This window comes from Lithobates pipiens, unplaced genomic scaffold (genome assembly GCF_037356315.1).
Source record: "Lithobates pipiens isolate NorthernLeopardFrog02 unplaced genomic scaffold, aLitPip1_a1.2 Scaffold_25, whole genome shotgun sequence".
NCBI classification, from domain to species: domain Eukaryota; kingdom Metazoa; phylum Chordata; class Amphibia; order Anura; family Ranidae; genus Lithobates; species Lithobates pipiens.
The window spans coordinates 101837000-101852975 of record NW_027507787.1 but is presented as its reverse complement, the minus strand read 5'-3'; the positions used below and the strand labels follow the sequence as shown (position 1 = coordinate 101852975).

At 45.5% G+C, this 15976-nt stretch overlaps 1 protein-coding gene across 1 annotated transcript in view; it reads right to left on the bottom strand.

The window, feature by feature from the left end:
* Window positions 1-15976, bottom strand: part of AIP (AHR interacting HSP90 co-chaperone) — a 46523-nt gene that overhangs the window by 28384 nt on the left and 2163 nt on the right. Inside the window, exon 2 of the mRNA XM_077454780.1 lies at window positions 12506-12685. Within this exon, the coding sequence (XP_077310906.1) occupies window positions 12506-12685 (180 nt within the window). The remainder of the gene's footprint in view (window positions 1-12505; window positions 12686-15976) is intronic.

The following is a 15976-nucleotide window of genomic DNA, read 5'->3' as shown; positions in this document are numbered from 1 at the left end:
TTCCTAAGGCCGCGGTCGCTCCGCGGATCACATGGTGCGGACCAACTAATCGATAATGAAAATCGTTGACAACGATTTTCATTATAGATTATTATCGATAATATCGATTAATCGTTTCAGCCCTAATAAATATAAATAGGGCTGCAACTAACGATTATTTTCATAATCGATTAGTTGGCCGATTATTGTTTCGATTAATCGAATAATCGGTTAATAACCTTAAAAAAAAATTTTTTTGCTGCGATTTGCATTTTTACATATTTTTTTTGCCCAATTTGTGGGCAGATTAAAAACACAAATTGCCGCAAAAATGCATCATTACATGCTTTTCTGCAGCTTCTCCATTGAAGTATATTGAGCCAAAAAAACAAAATAGCACAGTTTTGCGTTTAACCACCTCGCGCCCGCCCTATAGCCGAATGACGGCCGTAGAGCAGGCACGTTCGTCCGGGTGGCCGTCCCTGGACGTCCTAATGTTTACTTCCGCAATGCGCGCCGCCGCGGGCGTGCGCATCGCGGAAGTTCTGTGTTCGCCGTGTCCCCCGGGGACAGGCAAACAGATCGCTGTAAACGGCCAATCACAGCGGCCGTTTACAGCGTGATCGGCGTGTCCAATGGGAGATGATCTCATATGTAAACATATGAGATCATCTCTCAGCGCCGCTCTCCCTCCTCACACAGACAGTGTGAGAGGGGAGAGATGAACGGCTGCAGAGGCAGCCGTTCTGCCTCGAGTTAAAAAAAAGTAAAAAAAAAAAAAAAAGTGCCATCCTCCCCCAGCAGTGCCATCCTCCCCAGTGCTACCTGCCCCCAGTGCCATCTTTCATCAGTGCCACGTATTAGTGCCATTTGTCATCAGTGCCACCTGTCAGTGTCACGTGCCATCTGTTGTCAGTGCCACCTGTCAGTGTCACGTGCCATCTGTTGTCAGTGTCACGTGTCATCCATTCCACTTATCAGTACCATCTGTCATCAGTGCCACGTGTCTTCAGTGCCACGTATTAGTGCCATCTGTCATCATTGCCACGTATCAGTGCCATCTGTCATCAGTGTCACGTGTCATTGTCCTGGTGCTTCAAAAGTGTAATAAATAGTCAACAAGTTAGATGTGTAATTTATGTTCCTAGAACACATGATGGCGCTACCTGCATGTTGGGCCTCTCTATGTGGCCAGGCTGTGAAAAAGTCCCACACATGTGGTATTGTAATACTCAGGAGTAGCAGAATTTTTTGGGGGGTGTCATTTGTGGTATACACATGCCACGTGAGAGAAATAACCTATTACAATGACAATTTTGTGGAGAAAAAAAAATGAAAAATCTTAATTTTGCAAAGAATTGTGGGAAAAAAATTACATCAAAAAGCTCACTATGCCTCTTACTAAATACCTTGGAATGTCTACTTTCCAAAAAGCGGTCATTTGGGGGGTATTTGTACTTTCCTGACTTGTTTGGGTCACAAGAAATGAGATAGGCCACCAGTACATCAGATGTGATCAATTTTGTGCGATTCGCACCACAGCTTGTAGACTCTCTAGCTTTCACAAAGACCAAATAATATCCACTAATTTGGGTTATTTTTACCAAAGATATGTAGCAGTATAAATTGTGGCCAAAATTTATGTAGAAAAATTTATAATTTGCATAATTCTGTCACAGAAACAAAGAAATATGCGTTTTTTTTTCAAAATTTTCGTTTTTTTCATTTATAGCGCAAAAAATAAAAACCCCAGAGGTGATCAAATACCACCAAAAGAAAGCTCTATTTGTGGGAAAAAAAGGACAAAAAATTCATTTGGGTACAGTGTTGCATGACTGAGTAATTGTCATTCAAATTGTGAGAGCACCGAAAGCTGAAAATTGGTCTGGGCAGGAAGGGTGTTTAAGTGCCCAGTAAGCAAGTGGTTAAAAAAAGTCCTTATCTTTTCTAAATACACAGCAGCTGAAAAAATCATGGATGTGAACGTGTCCCATAGAAAACCATGTAAATGAACTTAGTGCGTTTCTGCAAAAAGCACCAAAAAACAGAGGTGTGACCCAGGCCTGAGATGTTTAGTAAAATAATGGGGTTAAAAAAACTAAAATTAGTACAAAAAGAGCAAATAGTCGCTACTGTAAGGGGTTCATTTTTTACTATGGGACAGTGAAAGTAATATTTACAGTAGCGATTTGCTCATTTTGTACTATAAAGGGCTAATTTTAGATTTTTTTTAACCCCATTATGTTAGTGGCCGATTAATCGATTATGAAAATAGTAATCAATTAATTTCATAATCGATTAGTTGTTTCAGCCCTAAATATATATATATATATATATATATATATATATATATATATATACACATACATACATACATACATATACACATATATATATATATATATATATATATATATATATATATACACACACACACACACACACACACACACACACATATATATACACATACATACATTATATATATATATATATATATATATATATATATACATACACATACATACATAAAAAGTCTACACACCCCTGTTAAAATGTCAGGTTTCTGTGATGTAAACAAAATTAGACAGACAAAGATAAATCATTTCAGAACTTTTTTCACCTTTAAACGTGACCTATAAACTGTACAACTCAATTGAAAAACAAGCTGAAATCTTTTAGGAAATAATGTGGCTGCTTTCACACTGAGGCACTTTACAGGCGCTATAGCGCTAAAAATAGCACCTGTAAAGAGCCTCTTTCATTCTCATTCGGTAAAAAAAAAAAAAAAAAAATGTCCTGCAAGCCGCATCTTTGCAGCACTGTAGCAGCGGTGTATACACCGTTCCTAAAGCGCCCCCTGCCCATTGAAATCAATGGGGAGCACCGATTTGCAGGCGGTTTTAACCCTTTTTAGGCCACTAGCGGGGGTTTAAAAGCGCCCCGCTATCGGCCAAAAACCTCTGCAAAAACAACGGTATAGCGCCACTTTACCGCCGATGCCCCCAACGCCCCAGTGTGAAAGTAGCCTTAATCAATCACATTCAAACTCATGTTAAATAGGGGTCAGTGCATGCCTGCCATCATTTAAAATGCCTCCGAGTTCAGCTGTTCTATAGTAGGCCTTTCCTGACATTTTCTTAGACGCATCCTACAGCAAAAGCCATGGTTTGCAATGAGCTTCCAAAGCATCAGAGGGATCTCATTGTTAAAAAGTATCAGTCAGGAGAAGGGTACAAAAGAATTTCAAAGTCATTAGATATACCATGGAACACCATGAAGACAGTCATCATCAAATGGAGAAAATATGGCGCAACAGTGACATTAACGAGAACTGGGTTTCCCTCCAAAAATCGATGAAAAGACTAGAAGAAAACAGGCATATATATAATGTAATACTGTAATTCACCGACTGACACAGCTTCTCTCTTTAGACCAGACCATTGGGTTGTTATGCCACCTTCAGGAGAGGACTAGTCATTACATGTTAACATGTGATAATAAAACTAGAACTTTCTAGTTCCTCCCACGGAGCGGTCCCTTAGGTAACTACCCCCAGCCTGCCATGGTGCCTCAGTACGTCAACAAGCAGTATAACGTAAAGAAAAATATGAGGGGCGGGTGCTGTGTCAATCGGCGAGTACAAAAAATCCTATTTTCTCTTATATTCAACGACTGACACAGCTACTCTCTTTAGACCATTGGAACAGCAAAAAAACAAAACAAAAAAAACACACATTCATCCACCATGGCACGTGGGAGCTAGTACAAACTTTACCCACAAAAAAAAAAAAAAAAAGTGTGTGGAATAACCACCACAAAAAAAAACAGAGAAGCACTACCCTCAAACTGCACCAAAACTGCGGCAACAAATGCAACAGTACATTAACTTAAAGGTACTGCGTTTTTACCCCAAAAAAATTGCCGGGAACGCAGCGCCCACCATTGCCGGGAACGCAGCACCACAATTGAAATTGCCAGGAATGCAGCCACCATTACCATCAGTGCAGCCATGGAGGGCAGGACGAGTGCCAAAGACATCCTACAGGAGAATTTCCTGTTTACACAGCCACGTCTTTAAGAGAAAGTCCTGCCTCCTCTGATGGACAGAACAGTCGTCCAATGGCAGAGATGGGACTTCCTATTACAGCTGCCGTGTAAACAGGAAATTCTCCTGCTGTGTGCATGGCACTCGTCCCGCCTCCTCCCTCCGAGGTAGCCGGACTATATATCTTTTGTGACCCCGGCGCTGGGAGATAGCCGGGGGCCAAAAAAGATGTATATGTTTAAATAACCAGACGGGCTGTTCAAAACCGGGCCGCGGGCCGCGATTGGCTCGCAGGCCAGGACTTTGGACATGCCTGCCTTCGGTGAATGGGCTGGCTTACGAGACCCAAGAGGGACAACTACATCAGCAGAGGGATCTGCTGGCTCCTGAATTATCATGGTATCACACACAGCTGTGATAAGTGCACCAACAAGCGCTTTATCGCGCACGGACCCGGACTAGGACTCATCCTCACTGTCCAAATGATCCTGGTTAGCGTCATCTGAAATGACAGAGCAGCGGCCACCAGCCTCAGCATGGCCCGAGTCTGGGTCAGAGCTCTCCCTGGAGGGCGGGGGGCAAGGGGCGCTTTATAGCATCTTGCGCCCACGCACCGCCTCCATCTTGGCAACGAATGTATTGAGGACCGCCGACAAAGCGTCCAGGGGCACTGCACATTCCGCAGGCAAACCGGTTGCAATTGTCTGGATTTCGGGGGGAAGAAACGCCAGTTTCTGAAGCCATGCTGACCCTACCCTGTCTGCCACTTGTTGGGGACTTAGGACAGTGATGGTCCTACCCTCCTTACTGCTGCTGGCTGAGGGGCTGTTTCCCGCAGGACTCGCCACCCTGACAGGTTCTGCGCTGTCCAGCAAGTAGTGCCTGTGTTCTCTGACAGCTCCAAGGTGCAGAGGAATTCGCTCCATGTCATTCCAAGCTGCTGCTTATGGCGCTGAAACCACTCTGCAATGTGCTCGGGCTCAAAGAAAATGGGAAAAAAAAGGACATAAAAGCACTGAGAAAATGGCTGCCGGACTACAGGGACACATGCTGTCTCTAGAGAATGCTGAAAAAACGCTTAGGCTTCGAGAAAATGGCCGCCGGGCATCCAGTATAAAGGACAAAAACACAGGGAAAAATGGCAGCGAGAAACAGGCGCGTATGCTGTCCCTTGTCCATACCTAAGACGGCCGCTGACACTGAAAAACCATGAGGTACAGTGACTGAAAATGGCGGTGATCAGCGCTGCAGAGATCATAGACACAGCCTCACAGGCACCTCCAGGGAAATAAAAAAAAAACACATCACAGGACAGAGCCAGCCCAGCCTCCCCATAGGTATCCCCTGATCAACTTGCGCGCTAAAAGCCTCAAGCACGGCGGCAAGTCTGATACCTAGCCCCTCCTCAGGATCAATACCCTGATCAGGATCATCATCTTAGGCCCATAGTACCATCAACAGCATCCACAAACCATGTGCTACTTCAAATACTCAGCTGAAGTTCTGCACAGACTAAGGAACATCAACACCACATTGCCATCTTCCATACAAAAAATACTTCAAAGAGAACAACTATTAAAAACCGGACGACAAGCAGCTCCCAACCACAGGAAGACATCTACTCGACCTCTACAATTAGATTGCGCCTTGATTAACGCCAGGTCTGCAGTCAAAACATAGACTGGAAGTACACGACTTCATCATCGAGAACAATGTAGACTGCCTCTTCATCACCGAAAGCTGGTTAACCTCTGACTGCAACACCATCCTCACCGAATTGGTGCCGGAAAACTACAGGATCCTAACCGAACACCGGATAGGAAAAAAGGAGGAGGCCTAGCAGTGATCTTTAAAAGGTCATCTGGATCTCACTAAACCATAATTTCAGAACCCAGTGCCTTTTATGGAAACCCTGACGCTACATCTTCAACCAACACCCCATGACACCACTCATATTCTACTGTGCTACAGACCACCGGGACCAAAGTCCAATCTTCTTTCACCCCTCACGGAATCCTTTGCAATGCACACCCTAAAATTCAAAAATTTCCTGGCACTCTGAAATTTCAACCTTTGGGCAAATGAGCCTAAAGACCCCATTGCGACTGCCTGCATCAATCAACTAGAAGAACTGGGTCTCCAGCAACTGATAAAGACTCCCACGCATGGGTCAGGACACACCCTGGACCTCATTTTCAAACAGAACATCGACGTCAACATACTCGACAACATAACTCTGCCATGGACGGATCACTACGCCATCAAATTCAAAATAGCTACCAACATCACCAACGAAAAACGGAAACCTGTAACAACAACGCACTGGAGCAGATCGCATAAAAAACTGTACTCCGAATCCTTCAAATCCACTCTGTCCAACAAGATAACTACAATAACCTTAAACCACTCTACGGAGGAAACACTCAACTCCCTGAACAGGGCATTGCTGCAATCAGCAGACTCGGTAGCACCAAAACGCAGGGCTCTCATCAGGAAGAAAAACTCTGGATGGTTTAATAGCTCCCTCGCCGTACTAAAGCAAGAACGCAGAAGAGCGGAAAGAACATGGAGAAGAAATACCACAGAGGAAAACCACTTTAACTACAAAGGTCTCACAGAGAATTATCGGAAAGCAATCTTCAAAGCCAAAAAGGACCACTTCTCATATACCATCTCAACGGCCGCAAACCAACCACGGGAACTGTTTAAACTGGTTAATCAATCAATGAATCCGGTGTGCCTAGAACCCCCAGAAAGCGAATCCCAGGATTACTGTGACAAACTGTCAGATTTTTTCATCGATCAAGTCAAAACCATCAGGGAAACAATTTGTCAGAAGAAAACATCCAACCTCAGCCAGCAAATGCATAAAGAGGATGTCTGCACCAACATACCGCAACCGCCGAAATTTTCACTATCCCCAACTACCGTAGACACCGCAAAAACATCATTAATAAACTGTGTGACAGTACCTCACCTATTGACATCATCCCCACAAAACTACTGAAAGAATGCTCCGACATCGTGGCTCCAACCATAACCCACCTCATAAACCGATCATTCCACGAAGGGATTGTTCCCAGCATCCTCAAACAAGGCATCGTCAAACCTCTACTCAAGAAACCAAACCTGGACCCTCAGGATCCAAACAACCGTAGGCCAATTACAAGCCTCAACACACATTTCTAAGATCATGGAGAAAGCTGTAGTACATCAGCTACAACTTCACCTGGATACTCACAAACTCCTGGACCCGCTGCAATCAGGCTTCCGCCCGGGTCATGGAACAGAAACAGCTCTCCTCAAGATTTGGGATGACGCCCTCGAAGCAGCAGATGACGGAGAGCCGTGTCTCCTCGTACTGCTAGACCTAAGTGCAGCGTTTGATACAGTAGATCACAATACTCTACTCGTCCGACTCACAGAAGTAGCCGGAGTCCAAGACATAGATCTCCAATGGTTCGCATCCTTCCTAGGAAAATCGGTCACAGACAGTGAAACTAGGAAAATTCCTCTCCGAAACTCTGCAGTCACCTGCGGAGTCCCTCAAGGCTCTCCTTTATCACCCGTTCTCTTCAACATTTACATTCGCCCACTTCTCCAAATCATCAGATGCTCAGATCTCTGCTTCCACTCTTACGCTGACGACACGCAACTTTATTTCCAGATCAATGGAAAAAAAGATCACCAACAACAACTTGAAAACTGCCTCAAATCAATAGAGGACTGGATGACCACTAACTCCCTCCAGCTGAACGAATCAAAGACAGAGCTTCTTATCTTACACCCAAATCATAAGCCCGCAACCAAAACCTCCTGGTCTCCACCAACCGTCTTTGGGCAGACTATCTCCCCAAAGACCAAAGCGAAGAGTCTCGGGGTTATTTTAGACGCACAAATGTCAATGGATGCGCAAATAGGATCTGTAGTCAGCGGATCTCACCATCTGCTACGCATGCTTCGCAGACTCATCCCTTTTATCCCAAAGAATGACAAAGCAGTGGTAGTTGGAACAATCATTAATTCATGACTGGACTACGCAAACTCACTTTACATAGGATTACCACAATATCAACTTGCGAGATTACAACTGATCCAAAACACGGCGGCAAGGCTGATAACAGGAAAAAAACCCTGGGAATCCATCTCTCCTTCGCTGAGGAGCTTACATTGGCTAACCGTAAAAAATCGGATCACGTTCAAGACCCTTTGCCTCACCCACAAATGCGTGCATAGAGAAGCTCCGCAATACCTAATGGAGAAAATAAATCATTACACACCAAACCGCAGTCTTCGATCAGCCAACAAAAACCTCCTCCTTGTATCCAAAGCCCGGTAAAAATCCAAGGGGGATCGAAGATTCGCTGTCCAAGGGCCTCGGCTATGGAATGCTCTACCAATCAACACCCGCCTGGAAGAAAATCACCTGGCTTTTAGGAAAAAACTCAAGACCTTCCTCTTTTAGCAGATGATCAAAGCTCGCCACAGCGCCTAGAGGCGATTCAGTTCGCATTGTGCGCTATACAAGTATTTCATTCATTCATTCACAGGTGAGAGCCCCTGTACAGACACACACACATCGCTAACCAGCCACATGCAGCATCCCCCACAGGGAGGGGGAGGGAAAATAGGGAAAGAAGAGAGAGAGGTGAGTGGCCCCCGAATTGACCTCTCAGGGAATGCCCAGCTGCTCAGCCCCACCAAGGTAGGGAGAGCTGTACTCACTAGTCCTGAAGAGCTGGGAGACATTCCATCACAGACCCACTCTCTGAACAGTACGGGGTGGCTGCTGGCCCAGCACACTGACGCAGACATCAGTAGCCCGGTCATATGTGCGCCCCAGAGCATAAAAGCTCACGACCACCTCTGGAGCTGAGGTATGTCATGGCCGGCCTAGCGCTTAGCTGTGACCTGCACACGCTCGCTGGCCAGGCTGGGGAGACTACAAAGATAAGAGTATCCAGCCTGTCACCCAGCCGGCTGTTGATAGCAGATCACAGGATCATTCATCTTGCGCAAAAAGCAAAGCTTCTGCAGAAAAATAAATAAATAAATAAAAACGGACCGATGGGCCCATCAGGGTTCCTAGGTCCTTCTCCTTCACTAGGCAAAATAAAACTCAGGCTGCAGTAGCATGCTGAGGGGTTGTTACCTAAGGGACCGCCCCTTGGGTGGAACTAGAAAGTTCTAGTTTTATTATCACATTTTAACATGTAATGCCTAGTCCTCTCCTGAAGGTGGCATAACAACCCAATGGTCTAAAAAGAGAAGCTGTGTTAGTCGGTGAATATAAAGCCGCGTACACACGTATCCGTCTGTCGGACGGACTTTCCGAACGGGCTATTTGCCCACACACAGCACTTTTTCAGCGGACTAATACGGCGTACTAAGTCCACCGTACTAGCCGCCCTAATTTTGAAATGGCGACAGAAGACCAGGCCATCGCCTGTAAAAGAGCTATAAGGAGGCTCGGTGGCCTGGCAGAAGAACCGAAGAGGGGGACAAGACCCCCGAAGTCGGAAGAAGAGGCCGCGGCGACGAAGAAGAATGCCGGGCTCCTCCGCTAGTAAAAGAGCTACAAGAAGATAGCGGAGGAGTCCGGCGAGAAGACCCCCGAAGACGGAAGACCCCCGGAGCTGTGCAATAAATTATTTTATCTTGTGTGTTGTGTTTTTTTTTGTACTTTATTTTACAGGTGAATGGGTAGGGGTACATTGTACCCCATACTCATTCACATAGGGTGGGGGGCCGGTATCCAGGGGCCCCCTTATTAAAGGGGGCTCCCAGATTCCGATAAGCCCCCCGCCCGCAGACCCCGACAACCAACAGCCAGGGTTGTCGGGAAGAGGCCCTTGTCCTCATCAACATGGGGACAAGGTGCTTTGGGCTGGTACGGCTCAGGAGGGGGGGGGGGGGCGCTCGCTCGCCCCTCCTTTCCTGGCCGGCCGGGTAGCGTGCTCGGACAAGGGTCTGTTGTGGACTTTGGGGGGACCCCCACGCCGATTTTTGGGGTTCCCCTTTAAGTCCACACCAGGCGGCGGGGGCAGCGACGTCTCCTTCGCGGGCCCCGCCTACCTGGAGACCCGCTCGAAATGAGCGGACTTTTCTCCGGGCGGGAAAAATCCGTTCATTTCAAAAGTACGGCGGACTGGCATACACACGGCCGGATTGTCCGCCGAAATGCGAGTCCGGCGGGAAGATTGGAGTGTAAAACTACATTCTAAGTCCGCCGTACTTTCGGGTCAAAAAAGTATGCCGGAGGCTACACACGGGGGGATTGTTTGGCGGACTTGAGTTTGCCGGACTTTTCCACCCGCTTGTTTGATCGTGTGTACGCGGCATAAGAGAAATTCTGTCGCACTGCAGGTTAATGCCATAATTTGTGGTATGCACCGCATACTAGCACATTAAGACAGACTTAACTTTCAAACAAATCACTCCAGTGACAAGCTGGCACCAATGTAGGTGCTTCCATCCTCACCCAATCTTTCTTCTGCGTTGCCTTCACCAGTTGTTGCCAATGAGATATCTCCTAAACGGTGTACATTTAGGAGATATTCATTGTACCTACAGGTAAGTCTTATGCATGCTTAGTCATTTCCTCTATGTTGCATCACAAATGTGGGAGTGCTAATGAGTTGAAAACACATATCTTACCTTTTATTGCTCTTATTGTTTGTGTCTTTTCCAAATCGAATTAGTAGTTTACCAACAAAACACTGAGAGACCCAGGGATTGTGGGATATTTGGTTTCTTCACAGGAAGTATAAGTTCTTAGACTACAGACAGGTCTAGCATTAACCTGTGCAGTGCCATGCCTCATGTTTCAACACAAACAAAATCTTCAGTAGCTTTTAAGTTTAGGTTAAAAAATAAAATAATAATTACATTTAGCAGAGGACTTTGAATTTCAACTAAGAAAGCCAGCACCAGCACAATGGACCTGCCTCATTAAAATGTAAGGACTGTCTTTTGTGTGAATTAAAAAAAAAGAAAAAAAAGTTACCTAAAGAGAAGTTCGGTAATAAAAAAAAAAAAAAAAAAAAAAAAAAATAAAAGCTGCATCCGTTCCCTGTTGCTGCTGCACTGAGAGCTGAGCAATCAAACACTGCTGATCGCTCAATAAGGCTGGATTCACACCTATGCATTTTTAGTGCTTTTTGCATTTTGCAGATTTGCACTACAGTCCATTTAACATGGTTTCCTATGGAACTTGTTCTGTAGTGCAAATCTGCAAAATGCAGAAAGCACTAAAAATGCATAGGTGTGAATCCAGCCTCATCGGTATTCAGGCTGCAGAAAACTGGGGACTGTCAGTCACTGGCTTTCTGCTCTGCCCCTCCAGTGCTCACTTGAGTGCTGGGTTGTGAAGGGGTGGACCCAGCTGCTGGACCAGGCATCTGCATGGCTCCCAACTGTTGGATTTTTCCCAGAGCCTAGACTGGCTGAGTGTCGTGCTAATAACGGGTCACAGTAGTGCAGAATGAACTGCACTCCTGTGATCCATAGGAGAAGTAGAGCCAAATAGGTCTTGCCCCCTCTTATTCTTTAAGGTAACACAGAGTTAAACTACTCTTTCTAGACATTAAAAGGGGTTGCAAAGGAAAAAGTTTTTTTTTTATATATATCTTCATGCATTCCATGCATGAAGATAAAAAAACATTCTGCGTGCAGCAGCCCCCCTTACACTTACCTGAGGTCCCTCTAGTTTCAGCCATCCGAGATTCTCCTTCCTGATTGGCTTAGACAGAGCAGTGGTGGCATTGGCTCCCGCTGCTGTCAAAGCCAGCTAGCCAATTAGGGGAGAGCGGGGACGGGGCTGGGCCGGGCTCCATGTCTGAATGGGCACAGGGATTTGTCACTCAGCTCGGGTGCCCCCATAAGGACCCGAGAAGGAGGATCTGGGCTGCTCTGTGCAAATCCGCAAATGTTCAAATGCAAATGTTCGTTATTTTTATATATAAAAAAAAAAAAAAAAAACACACACAAGACAAGACTTTACAATCACTTTAAAGCGGAGTTCCACCCAAAAAAGGAACTTCTGCTTACCCAGTTCCTCCCCCCCTCCAGTGTCACATTCGGCATTTGAGGAGCAGATACCTGTCTAATACAGGCATTTGCTCCCACTTCTGGAGATAGATCGCCACAGAATCTGTGGCGATCTATGCCATGTCTGACCCCTCCTTCTTCCCCCCCACTGTCTTCTGGGAGACACACAGGTCCCAGAATACAGCAGAGACCAGTCAGGTCAGGACTCACGCATGCGCAGTAGGGAACCAGGCTGTGAAGCTGTAAGGCTTCACTTTCTGATTCCCTTACTGAAGATGCCAGCGCCCACCACCTGGGAGCTGAGAGACAGGTCGGCTTCGGGTGGGGACATCGCAGTCAGCAGCTGCAGTATTTGTAGTTGCTGACTTTTAATTTTTATTTTTTCGTTGCAACTCCGCTTTAACTATTAGAATTGATTCCACTACATACCGTCATGTCACACAGGAATTCGGCAACTTCTCCTTCCGCCATGGTGCGAATGATGGTTTCCCACACAGGCAGCTTGAACTTCTTGCCTATAATGAGCTCCATTGGCTTGTCTCGGTTGGAGCTGTCATCAACCTCTGTACGCTGCTCATCACACAGCAAGGTCTTGTAGTGGAAGGTGGCCTGTAAATACAAACACAAGTGTCAGGATGTTGCGGAGATCTCCTGCATCCAACCACTTAAGGACCGAGCCCCTTTCTGAGATTAGGTGTTTACAAGTTAAAATCATTTTTTTGGGCTAGAAAATTACTTACCAAACTTTATATATTGCCCTTTTTTTTTCTAACACCCTAGAGAATAAAATGCCGGTCGTTGCAATACTTTCTGTTACACTATTTGCGCAGCAGTCTTACAATCGCACTTTTGGAAAAAAATGTAGTAAAGTTAGCCCAATTTTTTTTCATATTGTGAAAGATGATGTTACGCCGAGTAAATTGATACCCAGCATTCGCGCTTCAAAATTGTGCCCGCTCGTGGAATGGTGACAAATTTTTACCCTTAAATATCTCCATAGGCAATGTTTAAAAAAAAATCTACAGGTTGCATATTTTGAGTTACAGAGGAGGTGTAGTGCTAAAATGATCGCTCTCGCTCTAACAATCGCGGCGATACCTCACATGTGTGGTTTGAACACCGTTTTCATATGGGAGTGCTACTCACATATGCGCTTGCTTCTGCACGCGAGCGGAACGGGGCACGTTAAAATGTTTTATTATTTATTTTACTTTTCTTTTTTTTTTTATTTAAAGAACAGTGAAAAATAAAGTCACTTTTATTTCTATTGCAAGGAATGAAAACATTCCTTGTAATAGAAAAAAAGCATGACAGGACCTCTTAAATATGAGATCTGGGGTCGAAAAGACCTCAGATCTCACATGTACACTAAAATGCAATAAAAAAAAAAAAAAAATGTAATTTGAAAAGAGCTATGGGCAGAAGTGAAGTGTGAAGCAAGAAGGATCTGATCTCTTTCCGCCACTGCTGGTGGCTCCAGTAAGCGCTTCAATATGAGCTGTCGGTTGTAAATAGCCTGTTGTGTACCATGTTCTATAGCTCAAGAAGTCCATAGCACAAGACAGAAAACTCATCATGCTATTTCCAGATACCCCTGCTGACCCCTCCCCTGAGTGGGCAATCCCAGGCCCGTACAATGTCTTGTGGGGGGGGGGGGGGGTGCACACATCCTATACTTTGCTTAACCCCCCTGGCGGTATTCCCGAGTCTGGTTCGGGACGGAATTTTTATACCAAAAGTGGTAACCCCGAGCCAGACTCGGGACCGCATCGCTGGCTCCAGGAGGACGCTTACTTACCTTCTCCCCTGGATCCAGCGATGTCACCCCGCTGTACGAGCGAGCCGTGTCTCGCTCGATCACGGAGCAGAGCTCCGTTCCCTGCGAGCGCTGCGACGCATGGGGACGGAGATCGGCGCCAAATTCAAAAAGTGAAACACTCACTATACATACAGTATAATGTAATCTTAAAGATTACAGTGCTGTATGTAATAATTCCACATCCGCTTTGTCACTAGTGGTCTGCCCAGTGTCCTGCATGCAGTTTTATATAATAAAAAAACTGTTCTTTATGCCTGGAAACTGGAGATTGTCCATAGCAACCAAAACTGTCCCTTTACATCAAAAATGATTTTAGACCAGCTAGAAAACAGCGATAATAAATTGGAATCACTCGCAGAATTGAGCGATAGAGATTTGTGGGGAGATCCGTCATCAAATATTGAAAAGTAATGACAGTGACAATTCTGCAACTGAGCAAACTTTTAGCGCCTAAAATCCGAAATAATCGTACCGCCAGGGAGGTTAATAAGTCAAAACTTACACTGGAGTCTAGCAGATAAGAGTGGCGGGTCAGCAAGAATAAGGAAAGTACTCGTACCCAACACTCCTCCCCATCCTGCCTTGTTATTGGATGTCTCCAAGACACTCCCAGCTGTCACTGCTCACCTCCGCTATCACAGGAATGAGCTCTTTCTCTGGGGTGTGTGGGGGAAAGCCACCCTGGCCAGGAGAAGACAGTGATTATTTACCTGCACCGCCCCAGTGTGAAAGGGGTCCAAGTTAAGTTATGTGTAATAAACTGGCATGACACAGGAAAAAAGTATTGAGCACATGAAGCAAGGGAGGTGCAAAAAGGCATGGAAAGCCAACACACCATCTGAAATCCATCAGTAATTAGAAAGCAATCCTTCCCCTCGTCAGTGCAAATTAACCACTTGCTTACTGGGCACTTAAACCACCCTCCTGCCCAGACTAATTTTCAGCTTTCATCGCTGACGCACTTTGAATGACAATTGCGCGGTCATACAACACTGTACCCGAATGAAATTTTTATCATTTTTCCCCCCACAAATAGCGCTTTCTTTTGGTGGTATTTAATCACAGTTGGGGTTTTTATTTTTTGCTAAACAAACAAAAAAAAGATGGAAAATTTTGAAAATAATCATGTTTAATAGTTTGTTATAAAATTTTGCAAACAGGTAATTTTTCTGCTTCATTGATATGCGCTGATGAGGCGGCACTGGTGGGCACTAATAGGCACAGTTAAGGCGCAACTGATGGGGACAGATAAGTCGGTACTGATGGCCACTGATAAGATGGCACCGATAGGTACCACTGACGGGCACTGGTAGGTGACACTGATGGGCAGCACTGTTCAGGCACTGACAGGTGGCACTGACAGACGGCACTGTTGCCTACTGCTAGGTGGCATTTGTAGGGGGCACAGGTAGGCACTAAGGAGCTGGCGGCAGCTCGCAGTGATCGGGACTGATGTCCCTCTCACAGCCGCCGATGATCGGATTACCGGCGGTGTTGACATCACATTATCAGCTGTCATTGGCTGACAGATGATCACGTGCTAAGGGGTCGGGATCACCCCCTTACTCCGATCTGTGATCCAGCGAGTCTCATAGACTCGCTGATCAGGGGGAACGCAGGCCGCTCCTGCACGGGATGACGTCAATAGAAGTAGTCCTGCCAATGCAGGTCCATGCTGAAGCAGTAATTTGACTATAAAGCGGATCTCTAGTGGTTAATATCAGCTGGTTCAGTCTCAACTGATGGCCTATAAAAAAGGTGTCTCTTAACCAAGGTATCAAACTAGGAACATCTCACAATGGGTAAAAGCAAAGAGTTCTCTCAAGACCTTCACAACCTTATTGTTGCAAACATACTGATGGCATCGTTTACAGAAGGCTTTCTAAACTTCTGAATGTTCCAGTGAGCACTGTTGGGACCATAATCCGGAAGTGGAAAGAACATAATTTTACTAAAAAACGCAAGATTTCTGACAGAGGAGTGAAAGGAATTATCAGAAGAGTTGTCCAAGAGCCAAGGACCACTTGTGGAGAGCTTCAGAAAGACCTGGAATTAGCAGGTCCAATTGTTTCAAAGAAAAC